The 25,796-nt window shown below is 36.1% G+C and overlaps 1 protein-coding gene across 3 annotated transcripts; it reads right to left on the reverse strand.

The window, feature by feature from the left end:
• Positions 1-1,708: 1,708 nt before the first annotated feature.
• On the reverse strand, positions 1,709-25,601 carry MS3_00006245 (uncharacterized protein; the record flags this gene model as incomplete). 3 transcript variants are annotated; one of them, XM_051214370.1, is made up of 11 exons in its annotated part: positions 3,466-4,268; positions 6,068-6,445; positions 8,334-8,570; positions 12,885-13,331; positions 14,165-14,279; positions 20,680-21,049; positions 21,942-21,999; positions 22,629-22,994; positions 24,718-24,980; positions 25,030-25,171; positions 25,210-25,601. In XM_051214370.1, the coding sequence occupies 9 exons, from the start codon at positions 24,874-24,876 to the stop codon at positions 4,002-4,004; spliced, it is 2,397 nt and encodes a 798-aa protein (XP_051067534.1). The 3 variants fall into 3 exon arrangements, with proteins under 3 accessions (XP_051067533.1, XP_051067534.1, XP_035585876.2); XM_035732711.2 differs by having other exon boundaries at positions 4,002-4,268; positions 24,718-24,997; XM_051214369.1 differs by having other exon boundaries at positions 1,709-4,268; positions 8,334-13,331.
• Between the last annotated feature and the right edge of the window lie 195 nt (positions 25,602-25,796).

The raw sequence follows: 25,796 nt of genomic DNA on the forward strand, positions 1-25,796 counted from the left end.
ATATTTAGTTTTTGTTTTCAATCAGTCAACGTCCCAATGACTTTACCATGATGAGTGTTGAAATATGGAAATTAAGCCACGAATTACATATCAACTATGTTTTTCCCATTTGTTAATTGTCATTTAATGCGCGAAATTAAAATTATAAGCGTTTATTGTTAAGGAAAGACCTTATGCCAAGTGGATGTTTGTTTTAAAGTTCTCTAGAAATAACCTCAAGCTTTTAGACAGAAAAAAGAGATAAGGTAATATGAATTAGTTCCCGCGTTACATACAGGCAAACAATTACGATTACAAATAGAACTTAATGTGCTATGAACAGTTGAATTTCACATTGGATAGAGATTTGTGTAGAATATTTCTTGAATGGCATTGTACGAATAGCCTACTGTATACTGAAAACATGACTATCTAAAGAACTGAATTAAAAATAGAACAGTTAAATGTTATGTAATAATGTTATATTATTCAACTACCGTCAACTTTACTAGTATATAGCGTATATTTACATTATAATCTTGAAAGTAATTGTTATTTAACAAGATATATAGGGAGTATGCTTCCTACCAAGGTATAAAATATTATTCCACACTAGGTGACTAGTTGTTGGCTCTTACTTACAACAGAAATAGATACGCAAACGGGGATATTTTAATAAATGCATAATTTGTAGAGTATCTAGTCTTTTTTATACATATATGGACGGGACGAATTGGTAATAAGCGTTAAGGGTAGAAGTGGAACGTTGAATAAGAATCACAAATTGGTTGTAAACCTAAATCTAACGGAATGATTGAGACGAACACTATTCATGTGTAACTGATTATCGTAGAGTAGGAAACGTATCTAACCATATACATACATCAAGAGTGAGGAATTATAAGGATACATGATCGAAACTATTAGCTTCCATTCTTTATCCATTTCTAAGGAGAATATATTCACGAGGTTGTTCTTCAATAGAACAAATACTAAGAAACCAACTGTTATATTATCTCTGAAAAAAATTTTTAACTCTAAACTAGGGGTACTTAACCACAAACACTTTTTAAAATATACATTACAGAATAGAGACATGCCAACAATACTGATCAATTGCAGTCTTAAACATCAATTCGAAGATTCAAGTAAATAATACCAAGCGAATTCAAACTTCACCCCATTGCACAAGCAAGTGGCTAACAGGACTCAGTAGCTAAATGGGTAACGCGATGACGTTTGAAACGAACGGTACTGGGTCGGAGTCCCAGAGTGAGCATCAATTCTGAGATGCATGTATATCCAACTGACGAGTCCGAAATGGGACGAAACGCGCGATCTGGATTCCACTACTAGCCACTATCCATCTCTGCTTAAAATGCTTGTGAATTAAGGCAATATCGAGATAATACGCACAAGATTCACATATGCCAATAAGAGACTGATCAATTACATCCCTAAACATCAATGGGAAGGTTCAAGTAAACAATACCAAGTGAATTTACAATATTTATTTGTTAAAAAAAATCACTATCAAACAGGGAACCAAAAGCTACACCATGTTAAAATAAGTGAAACAACAATAAGAATACCCCATTGTTCATGTCTAGTTAAAAAAAGTATAGGAATATTTATGTGATCTATCAACAATGATTCAATATGTTATAACAACATATCAAATTAACTACATTTTAAACAAATTATTGATTTTATTTTTACATGTAATGCTTGACTGGCTAAACTAAACTTATTTCCATTGTTATATTGAAGAACCAGAAGGGACTTGATTACAGTTTTCAAATTATTTAATGATAAATTTACATCTCATATGCCCTCATTTTTCTTGTCTACCAAAACAGACAATTTAAGAGGACATTAAAAGAAAAACAAGTTCACAAGCCCAGAACAAATTACTTATCAGCTATCGATTTTCCCAATCGAATCATCAACAAATGGGATTCATTACCTCAACATGTGATTTAAGCTCCATTTATTGACTCTTTCAAAAGAAAGTTAAATCAATTGACAGATCATCATTGTCGAGATTAACACAGACCATCTATTCTCTTCAAATTGAAATCGATAATCTGTTTTTTTTCCCATTAAGAATCTAACTTATTTTGTAAGTCAGTCAGTAACAACGTAGAACTTCGTATGTACATACATCAGTTCGAGTTGCCATACCACATTAGCACAGAGATGCAGTTGTCGATTCAAATCCCGTAGTGGTAGAGGTAATAAGAGTATAAGCAGTAATCGGATAGATTAGGGTTCGATGTTATTTAAAGAGTATAATCCAGTGAAATAAATTTGGAAAGAGGAAAAAAGGGACATGAAGAATTCAGAAGATTAGAATTTGGGAGAACACAGAGAGTGGATGCACCTGCGCCATTGCAAACAATTTTGAGTCGTGTCATTCAGGGTCTCTAACCATCGGTTCCTATCATCTTGCGGTCCCCAACCATGTAGTCTACACCTACCAACATGACTCAGTTCACTTGTCAGTGGCTCATGGACTTGTGCCATGTTTTGGTCTGCCCGCCCCTAGCTTCCTTTCAATCTACTCCTATACCATTGAACATCGCACATCGAGGCAGTCGGTGGTTGGGCATACGTAACACGTGTCCCAGCCATCTCAACTGATGAAGTTTCACTACGTCATCAATTGATTTGCCATCCTTACCTAGTACCCGTTTCCTAACAACTTCGTTACTTACTCGATGGTCCAAGGATATATGAGGAATATTTCGAAGACACCTATGATCAATTACTAGTAACCTACGAATATCCTCTACTCTTACCGACCATGTTTCGCTGCCATAAACATGGCCGGTAACCAATTTGTAACCAATTTATTAATTAAACATTATTACTTTTTTAAAACTCCAACTGATGTATGTACGTACGTATGAAGTTTAACGTTGTTACTAACAGACTGACTGATTACTTTTAAAAAAAAAGAACATTAAATGATTTATATGAGACTATTTAATAAAATGGCCCCCAAATGCCCTGGTACGTCCGAGGTTAGGGAGAGTCCGCTCTCCCTCTCGAAATGCTCTCACATGGCCACGCGTATATAACCCCTGCCAGGGAAGTCCTACTCACTGCCTTCTCGTGGCGGGGGTGTTGTTTACGAAATTGAGAGGATGAAAAGCGAATGTCCAACGCTTTAACCCGGTTGTTGATGGACATGGAGAGACCACCTAAGGGAGTTGGAAAACCCTGATTCCAAACCAATGGTGCATATGGGCTTCAGTATCCCGAAGGAACAAATGGCGTATGAACCAATTGTTGGTCACCGGCTACCATGGGACTGCATCTCCTTACGTTGCTCCATTACCTTATGGATCAGACCTGTAGGTCGAAAGCTCCGGGTGTGGCCCCCCTAAGAAAACCACTTGCTTCGGTTTAAAAACCCGGGCAGTATCACGGCCCTCACACATATCAAATGAGATCTGTTTGGCGTATATGTATTTGGTGCCTCCTTGTACCAATATCTATGTGTTAAAATGAATAAATAAATAATAAAATTTAATAAAATGAATAAAAATTAATTAATTAATCTTCTCATTAAATTAATCATAATAATAATTCATATCAAAATGAATATTAGAATTAATTCATTAACATGAATAAACAAATGAAAATAACCATAGTTTGTTTCTTTTTTTTCAATAATCTTTTAAAGTTTATTCAGAAATCTGTACACATTCAATATGTTCAAAGAGAAGAAAAAACTTTTTTTCTCTTTTTAATCTAGTGAAGATTCTCATTTTGACATTTGACAAATAAAAATGGAACGAAGTGAATGAAGAAATTTCTTTTCATTCAGTTTTCTATCATAACTTTACACTTATACATATATGAATATGATACTGACCATTCATCAGAAAATATTCTCTTAGTTCCTTCTTCTATCGTTCTTTATATATTATGCAACGTAGCAACTACTTGATTTTAGGATAATTACATTGATTGTGATTAATCCTCTTTCTTCCAATTACTCGATACAAGAACATTTATTGAACATTGTGAAACTGTTGAATGAGATAATCAAATAAAGATAAAACGGTTCTCTTGGATTTTTCTTCTGATGTTGATATAGTTTGAAAATTGAAACAAGTTGAAGTATCATGATTATTCTTTTGTAATTGAGTAAAACTATCATTATTATTATTTGAATGTTTTAAATGCTCAGATCTATAATGAAAATAATCCAATATGGCACAAAATAAATCTTTAGCAGTCCATGAAGCTTTGTATACCAATGAAACAACTGTTTGAAGCTAATAATGAAGGCAAAAATAAAAAAAGGCTAATGAAATACATATGGTATATCAGTTTGACTATATATGTATATTCATTGAAGATATCAACAACAAAAAATCCATTAAGCAAAGGAATCATTTAGATAACAATCTAATTGTCACTATGTTTGGTTTATATTTTCAAAAACTGTTTGAACTAGGATTGTGACAAAGGATATTAATGAATACCATAAACTTGTCACTACTCAATTTTACTACGAATTAAGTGTAGTGTTTATATAGTGTCAATCTAAAATAAAAAGAAAGTCTTGGTACAATAGTATTGCTAATTACGCTTTTGGATTAATTATTTACTATTATCATTATTACTTACTAATATGACTTGCAGATATTATTGACTCATTACTTTCACTCAGGTATCGACCAATATTTGTCTAATGTCTAGTATTTTCTATGATGTTGACTCCCCCTTATTTCTATCTCCATTTTTTAAAAATTTTACTATATAAGCGTTCCAACCTTGGTTTATGATACAATTTCAACATTCAGGGAAGTGTGAATTATAAAACCGCTATCCTCGGGATTAAGGTTAGTGTCAGTTCTATCGAAGTGTCTAACTAAACAATCTAGGTTAACGTTTCTGTATATCTGAAAAGAAAGAGGCTTCTTGTGGTTATGGCAAAGGCATTTATTAAAACATATGATGGCATAAATAACCGTCGGTAACTGTGTCTAGAGTCAATAAGGATTATCAATAATTAATATGGGAGCTAGAAACTCACAAATATGAAAGTTTTTGCGTCTAAACAAAGATCCTAAGAACACACAAAAACTGAAAGTGACTGTCATAAGGGTTGACAGAGTGTAATTTTATTGGTAAATAAAGCAGATGTTATTGATTTAAGTAAATGCTTGAGAATATTTCACAACGAACAGAGGACATTACATCAAACGTTCTGGTATTATTATAAACGAAACTGGTTACTGAATATTAGCAAGTAATATAAAATAATGAACGAAAAATGAGTTGAATGAGGGGAGGATAAACGACAAAATGCAAGCGAACTTAATACCACCCCACAAAGACAGAATGTCTTTCCCTACTCTCACTAATTAGGTATTTAGTTTGGAAACACGCAAGTACAAAAATGGCACAACTTTCTCTTGCTACAGTTGCTTTGGTGAGTCTTTCTGATCTCGATTCCTTAATCGTCTCCTCCTTTCAATAGATATATATGTCCCTATTGATTATTCCTTTCGATTTTCTAATGTCTGTTCACCCAACAAAGCCATCTTCTCTCTGTTTAACACTTTCTACTGCCACTTTAAGCCAGTTATTAAATGAGTTATCGTCTCCTATAACCAAAACTTAATCACTAGTTTGTAAATCCCGTTTTTTCGTACCCACTTTGTTCGTATTTGCAAGAGTGATAAGTACTCTCTGATCCATCGACCCAAAAACTTAGTCACTAGAAGCTGTGCTTGTCAACATTAACGACAACGACGTCTGCGTAAATTTAAAACTAGGTTAAAGTAGTAGCAGTAAGCGCATAAACTAATTACTTAACTAGTGAGAGTTTAAGACTTTAAGCATATTGAGTGGATTTTCACAAAATCCGGTTGTCATCAAAGCATCAAGTTGATTGTCCAATGTGGTTGCTAAGACCACATCACAAACTGCTACGATGATGATAACAGTAGGCTGTTCAAACTAAAGTGAGCTGAACAGAGTTTTTTAAAGTTGCAACTTTGTAGTTGGAACTTAAGCACTATACAACTACTGATTATTTAATAAGTAATATTCGTAAATAGCTTACCTCTTTTAATTGTGAATTGCCATTTGTACAACAAACCAAAGGTGAACACGAGTGTTCCATGGAAATTTCATCTTTGAAATCTTTTAATTCTTTGTTTAAATCACTATTATCATTATTTTTATCATCTGGAAATGAATTTATTTTACTACCTAAATAACTCAATTTAGAACAAGGAGAATTATAAACTAGTGTAGCTGATATCCATTGGATTAAAATACGTAGTTGTGGATCTGCGTAATAGTTGGAGGAATATTCTTCTAGCCCACAGTCTAATATTAAACCTGGAGGTCGTATGTTCGAATGATTGTATTGATTTAATTCCGATGGATCTTGATTATTGTTGCTGATGATAAAGTCAGTTGTATTCATTGAAGGATTCTTTAAAATTACAGAAAAAAGACAAACACTTTTGGTAAATAACTAACAATATGATCCAGTCATCTGAGAAGTCGATAATAAATATCAACTGAAGTTGAATTTGATTCATCTACCAGGGACAGATTCGTTTATTTGGATCACAACTACATTTCAAGCACGAGGGCTGGTGATACTATTCAGTTTCCCAAACCGAAGTAGGGAGAAAGAGTGGGTCGCAAACCTGTGACTTAGTGGCTGGCCGCTGATGTGGTTAGAAATGTGATTTGCTGGATTATGACTCAGTAATCTACATGTAGCCCTTCTGATAATAAAATAGCATACACGAATGCAATGAACAAGCCTTAATGTCTATTACATACAACTGTATATAGCTAATGATCTTCAGTAGAAATTCATCCCACTAAGACACTATGATGATGACAACAACAGTAGGTAGCTTAGCAACTCTTTGTAAAGTTATACACTAAGTTATATACAATATACGCATCCTTAGTGATTCCAAACTACACAATATAGCTTCCAAGTGTTGTTTTTTTCAATAGTTCGAAGTCAAATACGTAAGCTATAGTAAACAACAACATAATACATATTAGTTATTTAAAGCAATTAGTCCCTTTGATAAATTTCGATAATCTTCATCTTCTTATTACATTATCGAAACATATTAGTCGTAACAATATTAACTATAATGTAAATATATAGCCAGTGGATTTCTGATAATAAAATGTTAGAAAACAAAATACAACAGTTTCCATACTTATTTATCTGTGTCAAAGATTTGTTGTATTAATAAAAACATTTGGTTGAGAACCTGAGATTGTTTCGTTCGAATTCGGTTATAATCCAATTTTCCTTTCAACTTCAGTTTTCATACTTATGTATTTGTGTCAAAGTTAGACTAGAAGTTCGAAGAAAACTTAGATTATAACCGAATTCAAATAAGAGGATTTCAGGTTCTCGACCAGATGTTTTTATGAAACTTATTTAAGAGTTACAATTTTAACTAATACAAGTGGTATTTACTTAGTCACATAGTAAAATAAACTATATGAATGATTTATTTGGTATAGTGGTACTTTCACTCGATGAATAGCAAACGCCCTGGTACGGCCGAGGTTAGGGATAGTCCGCTTTCCCTCTCGAAGTGCTCTCACTCACATGACCACGTGCATACAACCACTGCCAGGGAAGTCCTACTCACAGCCTTCCCGCTGAATTACTGTTTACGAAATTGAGAGGAGGAAAATTGAATATCTGGCGCTCTAACCTGGTTGGTGGATACAGAGGGTCCACCTAGGAGAGTTGGAAAACCCTGATAATAAACCAATGGTGCACACGCGCTCCAGGATCCCGAGGGAACAAATGGCGTATAAACCAATTATTGGTCACTGGCTACCATGGAACTGCATCTTCTGACGTTGCTCCACTGCCTTGCGGATTAGACCTTTAGGTTGAAGGCTCGGTGTGTGACTAAGAAAATCACCTGCTTCGGTTTGGGTACCCGGATGGTGTCCCAGCCCTTACAAGAACGGAATAATTTATGTGGCGCGTATCTATTTGGTGCCACCGTGTACCAATATTTATGTGTTCAAATAAATAAATAATGAACAATATAATTTCATATTTCACTATGATATACTAGATGAATGATTTTGCACAAATTAAATAATAATATCAATCATATCTTCTACTGTGTTTGTTTGTTAGTTTGATTGATCAGAACATCGACTATCGGGCAGCAGTAAAATTAGTGAACGAGTTCAGAACAGAGTGTAACATGATTCTCAAATTCTACCGTTAAAAATCATTTAAAAATATAAAAATAATTTTTAATTTTAGATAATAATAAAAAAAATAATAGAGAAAATAATCATTCTCAAAAACACACTTGATTCAAATGATAAGACAATCTTTGGATGTAAATTTCCCCGAATGCTGAAATAAGACATTGTACAGCTATACTATTTGAAAATTCGAAGAGTTTTTCTGAAATGAAAACATGAGGTAAACCATTCATAATGGAGTTTGGTTGTATAGACAGGAGTTTTTCGGAATTTATACAACTTGATATCAATTGATCTGAGTATTTAATCGAATGTTTCTTGATGTATTGTTCATTAGTATCCTGAAAGAATGAAAGGTAGTTAGAATAGTATTATTCAATAAACATAATAAAATTTTCATCACTTTGTCAGGGCTATTCGAAGGAATTTATCGACATGGTTTATATATATTACGGTAAACCCGATAGTTAAAATTAAAATTTGCTTCATCATACATGAATAACGTTTCGATAGTAGCAGGGAGTAGGCACCAATTAATAGTTGGAACTTTTTCATGTTTTTCACTTAAAGTCATGTTTTACGGTTGTAGGTCAGGTTTGAGAAAACTGATAAGCAGCATACTCTTTGGCTGACACAATTGATCATGTTTTCGGTGTTACACATAGCACAGTCTGGGTAATACTAAGATATCCTGTTTGTACCAAGCATATATTTCGTCAGAGATCAATCAGCAATGGTTGGTTGGAACTCTAATTAACAAGCAAAATTAACTTCCCACTCAAAAGTGAAAACAGTTTTCGACAGATCTTTTTAATGTGAATAACATAAATACGTTGATTTTTCTAAAATGAATAGCACTACTATCTACAGAAAAGCAAAGGGAACAATAACAGTATAGTCATTTTGATCAATATATAATTGATCGAATGTACAAATAAAGCACGAATGATCCTAGGGTACTTACGGGATTATAATGGTATGCCATAAAATATATGATTTGGTGTTTTAATACAAACTATTCCCCTTGATAAATTTAGATGAGGCGAGAACGACAAAACTTACAGAATAAAAAGATTTCATCCTTGTTTTAAGACTTCGTATTATTTGGAAATAGTCTTAAGTTACAAATATTAATATTATTATTGAAGGTTTTATGTATTTTAGTTAATGAAGTTGAGACTGATGCATATTAATATGCTAGAAATGAAGTTAAATTGACTAACCAACAGTTTACTTATGCACGTTATATTTTGATAGCTGTTGAACAATAATTAATGAAATAAGCAATGCAATTTGTATCTGTCACAGAATCATCTCAGTTTTGGTACTATAGGAAGCCAGGAACCCCTAAATAGTTGTTTCGTCCTAGTATGGGACTCCTCAACAATGTGCACCCAATCTGTGACGAATAAGATATACAAATTAAGCCAGTTTAAATAAAGCGCCTTCAAATCCATAGATAATGTATTGTACCAGTATAGGGTTGTGGAGAATGTTAAATTTTACCGAGATCACGAAATGATCTATGTTAGACAACTATTGAAAACCCGGAAGCACTGAGCAGCTGGCAATATCATGGATTGAAGTTAAACTTGTACACCATTAGGTCCTGCTTTGGTAGTCTAGAGATTAAGCATACGCTGCGAGGCTGAAGGTCTTGGATTTGATCCCTACGGGGTCGTACATGCATGTTTATGAGGAGTTTCACGTTAGGACAAAACGGCCGCTCAGTCCTTTCAGTGGTTGTCTAACTTAGATCGCTTTACAATCTCAATAAAGCATATCATATAACAAGACATGCTTAAATACAGTATGAAGATACAGTGAGAAAATGTGTAAAGTACAAAAATCTTACCACTAACTAGATTCGGAGAAACAATTATTCTAAGTCACGAAGAATAACCCAATTGTTAATTGTTGTTGTTGTGTCAATATTAAAGTTAACACTAGTTAAAAGTCTATTAGTTTTGTTGTGGTTGTAAAGATAGGAGAGTATACACAGTCATTTGAGGTAATCAAGAGAAAACTTTAAGAATAATCTCTACTGGCATTTATTCAAGTGAAATATGTGTTGATTGAGGCATCCGTTAAATCCATTGCTTCTGTGTTATTTCAAGTGTAACTAGTCCTTTCTATACGATTGCTAGATAAATGATAAGCATCATTTTTTTATATTAGTCAAAATAATTATTACGACTCAGTCAGTCACTATCACCGTAAAAATGTGAGTTGGCCCAGGCTCTATTTGCTGGGCAGATACAACTATTATTTTTCTGTCTAGTCATACTCGATTGATTGTTGTAAGCGTGCCGCTAGTTGCTAAATAAATTATTATATTATACTACCAACACTTGGATATACTCAAAAAAACATATACAAGATTATGAGCACGTATACAGTCGTAATCAGTCAGTCACAACGTAGAACCTGTACTTCTGCACATCAGTTCAAGCTGCTACACCCCATTAGCACGGAGAGATGAAATTGTCAGGCCAAATCCCAGAATTGGAGAGGTAGAAGCAGTATCAGCCGTAATAAGAAGGATTCGAGAAGAAAATATAAATAAGTGAAATAAAAACAAGAAAAGTTATGGGAAATTTAGAATCTCATAATTTGGGGGAAGACAAAGAATGGATGAGCCTGCGTTATTGCAAACGATTCTGAGCAATGTCATTTAAAGTTCCTAACCATTGTTTATGATAAGTACGCGGATTCCCAACCAGATAGTCTATACCTGTTAACATGGCTAAATCCAATTGTCAGTGACTTCATGGACTAATTCCATGTTTCCGTCTGGCCACCCCTAGCTTTTTTCCAGCCTACTCCTACACCAGGAAACATCACCTGCCGAGGTGGGCGGTGGTTGGGCATACGTAAAGCATGTTCCCAACCACCTTAGTTGATGAAGATTTACTACCTCAACAATTGATTTCACATCCTCACTTAGTATTCTATACCTAACCCAGGCATTCCTTACTCAGTAGTCCCAAAATACACGAGCAATACTTCGAAACCACATATGATCAAATACTAGTAACCCATGAATATCCTCTATTCTTAATAGCCATGCTTAACATCCATGAAGTAGAACAGAGCGAAGTGCTGCACAGTAAACTCATCCTTTACTTGGGAGACAGATATCTCATCTACGCTGCATGTGACGCGAGTTGGCAAAGGCCAATAGAGCCTTCTGAATCCGTATCGAGATTTCTTCAAACATCCGACCATCAGGACTGATAAGACTACCAAATTAAGTGAGGCGGTCGATGCGTTCAACCACTTCACTCCCTATAACGATGATGCAAGCCAATCCTGAAGTACCATTTTACTTTTGAAGGGAGAAAACCTCATCCCAAACATGGTTGTGTTGTTGCTTAAGGTGATTATAAAACTGCATTTTGTCAGCATTTTCACCAAGCAAAACTATATCATCCGCGTATTCCAAGTCAACAAGTGAATCTCTGGAATGTCAGACGATGAACGTGTTATCTCTAAAAGCATACCTACGATACAGTCAAATAAATATAGGGAAAGCGGGCAACCTTGACGATTGCTACTTGAAGTAACCAAGTTTGCCGTAAGCTCTGACTCGGTCAGTAGTGTTCGAATAGAGATCCTGTACAAGGTTAATGTAATGCTTAGACACGCCTTTCAATGACAGACACTGACACGAAACTTCATGATCAGCGGAGTCAAATACCGCCGTAGTATCAAGGGATACAACTACAGTCGGAGGTCGAAAATTATGTCTATGTTCCAGAACCTGAAGATAAGTGAAGATTTGGTCTGTATGTCCACACCCAGGTCTGAAATTAGCTTGCTTTTCTTAGGTTCAGTCTTCACGAGCTCTAGTTGGACGTCAAAGTATTATTGAGGCTAATATTTTAGAGACTTTATTAGTTAAACTGGGTCCTCTGTGATTGTCACAAGAGGATTTTTGCCCTTTCCTAGGAACTAGGGCGATCAGCGATCAAGACCAATTAGATGAGATTACCCTCCCGCCAGATGGGATGAGTTTTTGAAATTCTATCAGTTCTGTAGACGCCAATGAAATCCACTGAGGGAGGTTGTCGCTTCCCGGTTGTCCAGACAGTGGGATGATATATATTATTGATCTTGAAAAAGAAGCTGAATTAGTGGTAGTCTTAGGGACCTAGGAGCGTGACTGTGGATCACCCAAAGCCTTTTTATGGAAAAGTTTTGATGTGTTAGCTTCGCATTTCGAAAAGCTTTGTCGCCAGAGGTGGAAATCCGCGGGGTAAGGTGAGGTACAAATTTTTTAGGTTCGAACTTTTTTTAACCTTTTCCTTCCGTTGTGAGAAGACAGCATCTCTGTAGATCCTGGTTGTCCAAGGGAAACACCTTACTGATGTCGCACCCCTCTACAGTCAGAAGTACGACTTCGCCTTCGAGCTTTAAGTTGCTGATTTTAGTCCTACTGTTCTCCAACCGACCTGACTGGCATGGTAGACCTTAAGGAACATGTGTTTCAGCCAATATAGCTCGGTCGCGTCATCATGATAGCCAAATCTAACCTCCCCATCAAGGTAGTAGCCACATTCGGGATACAGTCATAATGGTCTCTAGTTTATAGTTTAACCCATTTAGAGTGAAATAGATAGAAATTTTAAGTAATTGTTTGCAAACGAAATTACCTTAACTAATGAAGAATTATTTGTTGAAAATATATGAAACAACTCTGGAGATGGACACTTATTTAGGATTTGATGGGACTGGTTTTCATCTAGATAGTCTGTGGGACATCTCTCTTCACAATCGAAAGAACCATTCTGTTGATTTATTTGATGTTGTGGAGATTTTTCATCTATATAGTCATCTTCATGTAACCGGTTATCGGCAGCATTAGTGAGAGAATTTGTTTTATTAAATTCAACAGCTATATCACTGATCATTGACTTCATCATATTTGATCCATTATTATGATTACGGGACATACATGAATATTTGACTCCATCAAGTATTTGCTTAGACATTAGATTCGACCAACTCATTAATTTGTTGGCATTTTGGAATGCATTAGAAATTAGTTTATCAACATATGTATACAAATGATGAGTATGTAAAACGGATAACTGTTGGCTCTATCAAAAGAAAGTTCAAACCAAGAAATAAAATACGTACGTATATAGGAACTAAGTAAACACTAAATCTTGTCTTAAGAAGTAATACACAATACTGTTGATTGGATTTTACCTAAACTACTTTCCGATTGAAGGTATAAAGATCTGCAGTTCATTAGGGTACTTAGCTTAGTAACTCAGATTGCAAATAACAAGTTATAATTTTAAACTTTTCATAACTGTTAAGCAGAGATGGATGGCGACTAATAGTGAGATTTAGTATGTGGATTTTGACCTATTTTAGACTTGTCAGTTGGATGTGCCTGGATCTCAGAGTTGATGTTCAATCCGGGAATCAAATCGAGTACTGTTCGCTTTAAACACTATCGCCTTATAAATTAAAATCATAAATATTAATGTGAGGATTTAAACAAACAATAGAAATGAATACTTCATAACTGTTAATTTTTAGCGATTGAAGAGAGCGATTACATATTTTTTTATTCAATTCATCGTGATAGTTATGGTTTGTGTGAAATGTAAAAAGATTTCAGGGCGACTAAACTTAATGTAGTTCTCGTAAGACACTACTCTTCAAACTAATAAGCAAGATTCCAAATCACAAAACAGTGGAATAACATTAAGTAGTGTTATTCCATGGTAGCCAGTGACAAAGGTAGATTTACATGCCATTCAAATCCAATCCACTCGCTCGTAACACGTTTTCTAACTGGCAATAATTCGTGATGAAAATCACTTTAAAAGTGTGTCATGAAACTAATAAAATATAGTTACTCTCATTGATATTAAAAATATACAAGAACTACATAAACAAATAAATAGAAACGGCATACATATTTTACAGGTCCTTCTACTAAGTTATCAGCACAATGATAAACAACTGGTGTATCACCTTCCGCATGTTCAGAACAGTTGGCTTGAGGTAAACAATTGGAGGTGGTTACATTTCTGTAAAAAGAAGAGCGTAGAAAGGAATGCTTTCTTTATTTAGTAAATAGTTAAAGTTAACCATCGCAATAAAAAAATATTGGTCAAATAACTTGGTTAGGTTTTTCTTTTTTGATTTCTGATGGTGAAGTGGTTGTGAGTGTCCATTACTGAGCAGTTGCATGCTAGGACAAGGTAGCTCTCTATATAGTGCCAGTTTTCAATGCTTTTGCACCTGTTAGTCAGTCATTAACAACATTGAACCTGGCACAAATGTATATCAGTCTACATTGATATTCGATATCAACACGAGATGTCAGTTAGTCAGTCATCTACAATGTAGGACTAGGCCCAGATATGCATCGGTCCAAGTTCCCATACCTCGCCAGCACAAAATGAACACTAAATTCATAGAAACTGTTTCAATGATAGTAAGAAAAAATTTCATATAAGGATATAATACACGGAAAAAGAATTAGTTCGTAGAAGGAAAGGTATAAAGTAATTTCAATCTCACGGTTCGATGAAAGACAAAGAATGTATACACCTACGTCACTGTGATCAATCCTAAGCCATGTCACCCAGAGTCTCCAACCATTGGTTACGATAGTCACACGGACCTCAACCACGTAGTCTGAATCTACCAACATGGCTCAGACTAAAGTTAGTGACTTTTGGTGGTGTTTTGTTCTCTGAGCTGGATGGTTTGGTCGTGGAGCTTTCATCGTTCTTCTGAACGACATCATCAGCACAAACTTCAGATAGAAGTGAAGTGTTCGAATTTCTCCATATGTGTTTCACAGCTTGTTCTGTGCACCTCGATGTTGATTGGTTCTTGTTGACCTTAAATTTATCATTATTTACTTCTTTGTTTTGGTTGTGTCTCCCATTGGTTTGATTTTTGTTCCTATATTTATGCATGATTTTCCTGATTGGTTGATAAATTGGATTGATTTCAATATGTTTGTTGATTGCTGATTGACCTGAGTGCCAAGCTTCTAAAAATTCTCTGGTGTTTTTGGAGTTTCCTCTGTCTAAGATTTCTACATTTTCCCAATCGAATGAATGTCCGTAGTTATCCACGTGTATTGATATAAGTGAAGAGATATCATGGCGTTTGACTGCTAATTGATGTTCATGTAGGCGTAGGTGGAGGGGGCGTCCGCTTTGTCCGATGTAGTGTTTTTCGCAGTTGGCACAATTTATTTTGTAGATGATGTTTGATTTGTTTTCCTTTGTTATTTCATCTTTTGGTTTGCATAGGATTGATTGTAATGATTTTGTTGATTTGTGTGCCACACCTATCCCGAAGGTTTTCAGCAGTCTCGTTGTGGTTTCTGATATTCCTTGTATGTACGGTAGGGTGATCCTTTTGTTGATTTTTGTGCTTGATTTGGGTTCTGATGCTGTGTGCCGTTGGTGCTTTTTGATGAAGTTGATTGGGTAGCCGTTCTTTTGAAATATGTCCCTCAGGTATTTCTCTTCATTTTTTCGTGCTGCCAGTGTGTCCTCGCCCTCTTGAACAATGTGTGTACGCAGTTGATTTTGTGAGCTCTTGGGTTGTTGCTGTTGTAATTGAGGATTTGATCTGTATGGGTCGGTTTCCTATATACTTGAGTTTCCAGTTTTCCTGTATCGGTTCTAGTGATCAATATATCCAAGAATGCTATTTGGTTGTTTGACTCCTGTTCCATTGTAAACTTGATGTCGTTGAAAACGTTGTTGATCAGTTTGTATATGTTTTCCAGTTCATCCTTTTTGACGATGACAAAGGTGTCATCTACGTAGCGAATCCAAATTTTTGGCTTGATCACTGGTAATATCGTGGCTTCTAGTCTTTGCATCACTGCTTCTGCGATCAGTCCTGATATTGGTGATCCCATTGGTGTCCCTTTTGTTTGTTCGTAGATTTTGTTGTTGAATTGAAAATATGTTGTTAGACATAAATCGATGAGTTCCAGTATACTTTTAATTTGAAGCGTCGTGTATTTGGTGAGATTTGTGTCGTTGTTGAGTAGCAGGGATATAGTTTCTTTTGCTAGTTGTGGTTCAATTGAGGTGAACAGTGCTGTTACGTCGAAGGATATCATGAGTTCGTCGTTGTTGATTTGAATATCCTTAATTTGGTCCAGGAATTGTGTTGGGGATTTGATGGAGTGTTTGGCTGAATCTACTAGATGTCTCAGTATTCGTGAAATTTCTTTTGACAAATTGTATGTTGGCGTTCCGGGGAGTGCTACTATTGGACGTAGTGGGATGTTTGGTTTGTGTATTTTGGGTCTACCGTAGAATCGAGGGAGTACTGGTCCACTGGATTTCATTCTCCATTGGTCTTTTTTTGTTATTTCTCCTGCTTTGACTAGCTTGTTTAAAGTCTTTGAGATTTGATTGTCTAATTTTTTGACGGGATTTGTGTCCATCAGTTTGTATGTGCTCTTATCTTCGAGTAGTTCCTCGGCTTTGTTGATGTATTCTTCTTTGTCCATGATTACTGTGGTGCGTCCCTTGTCCGCTGGTATTATGATAATATCTTTTCTATTTCTGAGTTCTTTCAATGCCTTTTGTTCTTGTGGAGTCAGTTGGTTGTTTTCTTTCACCTGTTGAGTTATCGGTACTATAGTTTGCCTTATTTCCTGTTGTGTTTCTTCACTGATTCCGGAAGTTTTGAGTGATGACTCTAGTGCTGCGAAGAACTGTAGCTTTGAGGCGTCGCTTGTATTGTAGTTTAATCCTTTTTGGAGCAGGTGTTCCTCCGTATTTGTTAGTGGTTGTTTTGACAGATTGATCACGCAGTTGTTTGTGTTTTCTTCCATGGGTGGTTTTGAGATCTTGATTAGTTTTTTCTTTAAGGTGTTTCTTCTTTGTTCTCTATGTCGTTTGCATGATATCTCGATGGCTGTTGTCACGATTTCCAAATGTTCTGATGTGAGCATCCTTTGTAGCTTTATCTTTTGGTCTTCTATGACGTGTTGGTATTTGCAGATCCTGTAGTGTGCATCCGTTATCATTAGGTGTACCAACTGCGACAAACACTACATCGGACAAAGCGGACGCCCCCTCCACCTACGCCTACATGAACATCAATTAGCAGTCAAACGCCATGATATCTCTTCACTTATATCAATACACGTGGATAACTACGGACATTCATTCGATTGGGAAAATGTAGAAATCTTAGACAGAGGAAACTCCAAAAACACCAGAGAATTTTTAGAAGCTTGGCACTCAGGTCAATCAGCAATCAACAAACATATTGAAATCAATCCAATTTATCAACCAATCAGGAAAATCATGCATAAATATAGGAACAAAAATCAAACCAATGGGAGACACAACCAAAACAAAGAAGTAAATAATGATAAATTTAAGGTCAACAAGAACCAATCAACATCGAGGTGCACAGAACAAGCTGTGAAACACATATGGAGAAATTCGAACACTTCACTTCTATCTGAAGTTTGTGCTGATGATGTCGTTCAGAAGAACGATGAAAGCTCCACGACCAAACCATCCAGCTCAGAGAACAAAACACCACCAAAAGTCACTAACTTTAGTCTGAGCCATGTTGGTAGATTCAGACTACGTGGTTGAGGTCCGTGTGACTATCGTAACCAATGGTTGGAGACTCTGGGTGACATGGCTTAGGATTGATCACAGTGACGTAGGTGTATACATTCTTTGTCTTTCATCGAACCGTGAGATTGAAATTACTTTATACCTTTCCTTCTACGAACTAATTCTTTTTCCGTGTATTATATCCTTATATGAAATTTTTTCTTACTATCATTGAAACAGTTTCTATGAATTTAGTGTTCATTTTGTGCTGGCGAGGTATGGGAACTTGGACCGATGCATATCTGGGCCTAGTCCTACATTGTAGATGACTGACTGCTACTGACACTGAATCGGTTTCGAATTGCTTGAAGACAAAATCGATGACTCAAGTGAATGACAATAAAACTTAAAGAATATTTGCCCACGATTATTTACAGATAGGATTTTTGAAAACATATAAATATTAAAATTCTGTCTATACTTCAAGAATCTTTACCATCTAGACATTGTAAATTGCCGTGTTAGTAGTGACTTCTTTCCAAATATGAAATAAAAGAATAAATGGAAATGGTTGTTTATAAAAAAAACATTAACATCGTTACACTAAACAATAATCTACCAGACAATTGATTTATCCTTGAACCTAAAATTACTGTGACATTTTTCCACCACAAAACTAGCAACATTGAGTTTTGTCACTATGACTTGAGTGCCCAGATAGGTAGTTTAAACCAAACAGAAAGGCATTTAGGTGGGTATTTTAGTATTCCGGCACAACGAACAGATAATGGTGATCGTCTGCTGCAACTGTGCTCAGACAATCGTTTATTTTTAGCAAACACAAATTTTAAGCATAAGGAGAGACATCGTCTAACATGGCGACCCCCTACACCAAACCAACGATGGGCTCAAATAGACCATATTGCCATCCGTCATCGTTGGAGAGGGTCGGTAGAAGATTGTCGCTCATTCTGGAATACCTGCTTGGACTCCGACCATGCCCTAATACGGGCACGCATCTGCTTGCGCCTCACTGGACGCAAAAAAGTCACACTAAAAAGACTCATTAGAACTGAATTGAGTAGCGAGAAAACCAAAAGTAGGTTCCAGGAAGAACTGACGTCACACTTAGGTAGTTCTGAAAACGAGGTTGACCCAGAACATTTCAGAGAACAGTTCAGCTGGCCTTCAGCTACTCTACAACTACCCTCCATTCCCAGACAGTGTGAATGGAACATTGAAGTAGGTCCCCTAACTCTAGCAGAAGTTCAAAAGGCTATAGTTAATCTGAAACGAGGAAGGGCAGCTGGTCCAGATGGATTGGCTCCAGAGGTCTTTAAGGATGGTAGTCCAATTTTAGCGATTAGGTTGACTAATATTTTAGCTATGATCTGGGAGTCAGACGTTATCCTATCTGACTGGTCACAGCCACTTATCGTCCCAGTATATAAGAAAGGGTCAAAATCATCCTGTGACAACCACAGAGGGATTAGTTTAACTAATATAGTATCTAAAATACTAGCCTCGATAATTATCAGACGCTTAACTAAGACTCGTGAACTGCAAACACGAGAGAGTCAAGCTGGCTTCAGACCTGGTCGTGGCTGCATCGACCACATATTCACCATTCGTCAGGTTCTAGAACACAGGCATACTTATCGGCGTCCGACAATGGTGGTCTTCCTTGACTTAAAAGCAGCATTTGACTACGTTGACCGCGAGATTCTGTGGCAGTGTCTGTCATTGAAAAGCGTACCTCAGAAGTACATAAACCTTGTAAAGGCTCTTTACTCGAACACTACCAGTCGAGTCAGAGCTTATGGCGAACTGACATCTGCTTTTGCAACCTCAAGTGGTGTCCGTCAAGGCAGTCCACTTTCTCCATTTTTGTTTAACTTCATCATAGACCTATTGATGGAAATAACATTCTCGTCTACTGAATTCTCGGGTATTGATCTCCTTCCAGGAGGTCCACTTATCGACTTAGAATACGCAGATGATATAGTCCTGTTTGGTGAAGACGCTGATAAAATGCAGCGAGACATGGCCATTAAGAGTAGAAGACACTCGTTAACTACTAGTATTTGACCACAGATGCCTTAGAAATATTGCTCGCATCTGCTAGGATCACCGGGTAAGTAATAGTGAGGTTAGACACAGGGTATTAGGGAATGATGGTAAATCAGTTGATGAGGTTGTGAATCTTCATCGACTGAGATGGTTGGGCCACGTGTTACGTATACCCAAACACCGATTACCACGACGTGCAATGCTAACCGGTGTTCGGGATGGTTGGAAGAAAGTTAGGGGTGGCCAAACTAAAACGTGGCATCAGTGCTTGAAGTCACTAACTTCTAGTCTGAGCCATGTTGGTAGATGCAGACTACTTGGTTGGGGTCCGCGTGACTATCGTAACCAATGGTTGGAGACTCTTGGTGACATGGCTCAGAATCGATCACAATGGCGTCGGTGTATACACTCTCTGTCTTCCCTTAAACTAAGAGATTAAAATCGCTTCATATCTTTCTTTCTACGAACTAATTCTTTCTTCTTGTACTATATCCTTATTGCAATCTTTCTTTTATATATTACCACCTCTGAATTAACTACTTTTATGAATCCGGTGTCCATCTTGTTGTGTTAATGAGGTATGGCAACTTGGACCGATGCATATATGTGCCTGGTCCTACGTTGTAGCTGACTGACTGACTGTCACTATGACCAATCTTACTTTCCTGTATAATAGGATCATTTTAACTAGGATGGTCTATAATGTTCAACAAAATGTCTGATTAAATTTTTTTTAGTTAGACACGATGCATAATTCATGATTTACAAAAAAAATAAGGAAAATAATTTAACAAACCCAGAATCAGGACGATTTGTGGCAAATCGACCAACATTATTGCATAGTCTGTTATTTATTTTGCTTGTATTTAATGGAGAGTTTATTACATTCAAATTGGACTGGACTGATGATTCATGTTCATACGCATTCTGAGATCTTTGTGATAATGAATCAGTTTTCTTTACATTACAACGAGATGATTTATTGACTTGGATCATTTTTATGGCATTTTGAATATCACACATAACTTCGCAAATGAATTTATCAACAAATTTTAACATAGCACTAGTGGAATTAGTCTGTATCCATTTCATTTCAGTATTACGGGGGTAAATTGATGGATTACTTGGTTGTATTGATCTATTCGTTACATACCGGGATTGGACATCTGAAGATGAAAAAAAAACCGCACAAATATACATATGAAGCTATTTTAGATATACTCACTAAAGTTGTTTGCAGAGATCAATTCGAAAGACCTTTAATGTAGAAGTTCACAATGAAATTATCCCAGAATTCTCTGCGGTGTATAGAAAAAGACTATGCGATTGCTGAGAATAAGAATATTCTATCATCCCCTTTAAAATGTTATTAAGGTGGAGTTAAGGTTCAGTGAATAGAAATCTCGACATTCAACTGTAGGTAATCAGCCAAGACAATTCTCCAGGCAGTATTCCTGATAATTACGCAAAAGAAGCAATGTATGAGCTAACATTCAAATTTGCACACGATTACTGAACTGTATTAGTTACTAAATGACATAATAACCCTTTAGAATGTTGTAAAGTATCAGCAATCAAAATGTTCTAGATTTTTTGTGATAAGTCAGTTTAATGTATGCTTCCACAAACTGTAACTAATTATCATTACGGATTGACAACAACAAGGAAACCCCTCAACACCAAAAAAACAAGGCATTACTTTTTCTAATAGATCATGGTCTTAGAGGAAAGGACTACAAAATTCGGGTTTTCTGCAGTAGTTCCTTTACAGATATTTAAAGTTTCTCTAATGATGGCGTTACACTAACATAAGCATATGAAAAATGTATTGGTTTTGATGACATGAATTAATATATTGAAAGTTATTAATAGAGATAATCACTTAGGAATATAAACACTTCGACTAATTACAAACTTGTCTGTCAAAAAACAATTGGTTAAGTTTTAGGAATCGGAATGCTGATAGTTTGATAAATAATGTAATATTCTTCATATCATTCGGATATCTTTTGTGAGAATAAAAAGGTAACTTCAAGAAAAAAAGATTAGCTGAGCTACCTGGTTTGGAAGTAAGATAATCCCACCATAAAGGACTGAAAAGACTGGGGCGAATAAGCTGAAAACAAACAGGAAAAAATATTGTAATATGCACTGAGATTTTGCAACTGCATATTAAAGCGAATGAATAATTAGAAGATTAGTTGTCTCCAGTCATATTAAAAATATAACTGCTATCTTGGTGTTGCAGTCAAAGTTGACTAATGTAACAACGCAAGAAAAATGTGATAGTTGGAAAACTTATTTCTTGAAGTCCTAGTAAATGGAATAGGTGATTTGAAGAGTGGTATTTTTTTCCAACTGAATATACGTCTACAACGAAAAACTATCTGGTAAAATCATAATTTGTTTTTTCTATCTCACACTCGACCAAACTCTACTATCACTTCTTGGTAAGTTATGTTAATAAGTATCGAGACGTATGCGCATTTATAAAGTCCATGGATTTGTGTTACGGAAGGAAACACGCATGATACAAAAATAGTGGTTAGAATACCTAACTTCACAAATCAAGAATTTTATCAAAATTTCATTCAACTAACAAAAAAGCTACTGACTCATTAGATATCTCGTAATTTCAGCAACCGCAAAGTGCAAATGTGACTATCAACTTTACTGTACAATTTTCATGCATAGGTAAGCAATATTCAGCAGCAGTTACACGGTCTCAACTAAATAAAGACTTACGTCACTATTATACCTTAATTCGTTCGGAAAGAGGCCGGAGGAGACTAGAATAATCTCTCTGACCAAACATTGCGCAGAATATTGAACTTCAGACATCCATGCAGGATACTGACTGCTGTTTAACAAAATAAAGCGACTCCAATTAACAGCTTTTTCAAAAAGATAGCCAGTTTTCACAGAAAGCTCAAGAGCTTGAGGTAGGAACGGTCCTCGGACATGGTCCACCCACAGAGTTTCACCATCTCCCAAACGAGGACATAAGGGAATGACAGCGATTAGATCTGGGTATTTTGAGAACAAATGCTCAGTTTGTGATATGCCCCCACTCAATAATTGCCCTCCTACACGAGAACCCATAAAATGAACCTGTAGTTTAAAAACAAGAAATACTAAATATTCTACTTAGAAACATAGAAACCTTACACAAAAGTAGAACCACAGAAACTGCAGTAGGATTCTGAAGATAAAAGGAAATTTTTATGACTAATCAGAAATGATGATGAAAGAGACTTGGAAATCTTTATTACGTCTAAAAAAAGACTGAAGCATAATTGTTACTAGAGATACGTTAGGGAACTGAAAACAATCGGTTGTGATAATTGACTACCTGTAAGGAGTTACAATGGACTAATAATTATTGACTTAAGAAAACGTTCCGTCATCTCATACTGCCCCCCGAATGCCCTGGTACGGCCGAGAGTGGGGAGAGTCCGCTCTCCCTCTCGAAATACTCTCACACGGCCACGCGTATACAGCCTCTGCCAGGGAAGTCCTACTCATTGCCTTCTCGTGGCGGGGGTGTTGTTTACGAAAATGAGAGGACGAAAAGCGATTTATTATAAATCAACTCCCACTTCAATGCTTGGAAACCTACTCAATGATTGCCAGGCAACGCTCGGTGTGGAGAATATCGGAGTAAGCTGGATTCGTTTCAACCAAAAAATCTTATGTAGTAAGGTGACTTTATTACGGAAACAAACACCATAAACAGTATTCAAACGAAGATACATAGAACCTATCATTACAGATACAAATTCCGAATAAACAATATGAACCGAATACAGTCATCGAAGGCTGTCAGCTAGATGCCAAATGTAACGAAAATCAGAACTAGTTTTATAGATGTGCCATATTGCTTAATACATGATGGCAAGGTAAATTTCAAAAACATTGTCTGGCTTAAATAGATATGCACAACCTTAACTGGTTTCGTCTGTTACATCCACCAGGCTCATGTATAGTACCAAGGGACATGGCTTTCTTGAGAATTTCTAGTGGTTTGGTACTAAGTGTTTACATGGCGGATTCTGATAATATAGCTGAAGTACTTGGTACCCTGAGACGAGGAGCAGGGACGATATTTGCTGAAAATAACCATCATCTGAATATTTGTAATTTCAGTGGCTTGTATTTGAAGGAGTGGCTCGGTGGTTAAACGGTATGGCCTTCAACTATTGGATAATGGGTTGGGACTCAGCTCCACTTACATTGATTCCGAAGGTATTACAAGTTATCACACAATGTCTAGCTCAAAAATATAAACATATACTTGGTTAATAAGTTGCACTTTTTAATGCATAGAAAAGTACTTTCAGTAGAAAACTTAGTATAAATTGTTCTCCTGTATGAGATCAAAATAATCACAATGTATTTACTTAAGAGATTTCAGAATATCAATGATGGGAAAGTCAGGGAGAAATGAAAAACCTATTAACTCTACCTAATATTATAAATTTCAAGGGAACGGACAAGATGTTATGTTTTTAATTACGAGAAAGTATATTTACACGGCTTTTTTAGTGTTAACACCTTATATACCCTACAATCTACTACGGGCAGAAAACTAAGTTCCAGGTAATAAAAAGCCGAGAACTAGTACCTGAGATTTTATTAGTACGTTTAATGTATATCAAACACTCCCAAGTGTGTGGGAAATCTATCTGGTATTCATTGGATTAACGACTAATTAGCTCGTACATACGGACTCCAAAACGAACCGTTACTACTGTTTGAGTCACTCTTATTGTACCATAAAATTCCAGGTCTTTTAATCTTTCAATCCAAAAGCAATAATCATAATTTGACTCACCACTGGAAGATGTGCCTTGAAGGCCATTTGATCACTTGTTAATGTGTTGTCAACTAATAAACACGGAAGGCGAGTAGATGATAGGGCGTTCACCAAACGACCATACGTTGGCCCGAAGTCATGATTTGTTGCAAGATCTGTTGACAGGCATTTCAGCATATCCAAATGTGACCAGACACGACGTGATATTACAAGGCCTTTTAGAGATAGTAGCTTAGAAGATCGACAGTAGTCGAGATAGGAAATTACACACCGCAACTTGTCTAGTTCGGAGGATCGACTACAATAAATTTGAGTAGATCACAAGCATACCTATTTAAAATATTTAGAAGCACGTATGTAAAGTTGACATCATCTAGCCACTGGTTGGATAAAGGGTTTAGAGGCAAAAGGCAAAGGAGCGAACTCGCAATGATGGAAGACGCGAGGTCATAAGGCAGTAACGTACAACATTCTGAAAGTAATTCAGTGAGCGGAAGGAACAATTATTACTTTGATTCTGAAGACTTTGTAAAGACCTATATTCAAACGCAAACTGCTCACTAATCACTATACAGTTGATAATAAAGGGGAATACATGTGACTCGAAGTGTTTCCTCTCTTTTTGATGCATACAAAGGTAAACAAAATTCCCCAGGCCAACGTTTGCGTTGTGAACAGGCAAAATGTTGCCTGTAAGCTCATTTTGGTCAGTGGAGCCATAAAACAAGTTCCTAACGACGTCTAATAAACGCAAAGACTCGGACAAGCATATTTTTTCTTCAATTATACGTGTAAGTATGTGTTTTATATCCTTCCAATTATTCCCGTCACATGGTAATAGTATGGTTCTGGAAATACACATGTAACCTTCACGTAGCAACGCAAAAGGCGAAGGAACCGCCTGAAGCGTTTAATACTGCTACAAGCATAATCCATACTAGAATTTGAACAGACTTTGATAACTCGGACAGCGTGTGACTGTTAAGTCATTTTTACCTTCATAATAGCTATTTTTCACAGAAAATTCGGACCATCACTAGACCTTTACCCACTAGAATATAGGCGTCTTAGAGGTGATTTACTAATGGCTTATAGTA

Source organism: Schistosoma haematobium, chromosome 2 (genome assembly GCF_000699445.3).
Source record: "Schistosoma haematobium chromosome 2, whole genome shotgun sequence".
NCBI classification, from domain to species: Eukaryota; Metazoa; Platyhelminthes; class Trematoda; order Strigeidida; family Schistosomatidae; genus Schistosoma; species Schistosoma haematobium.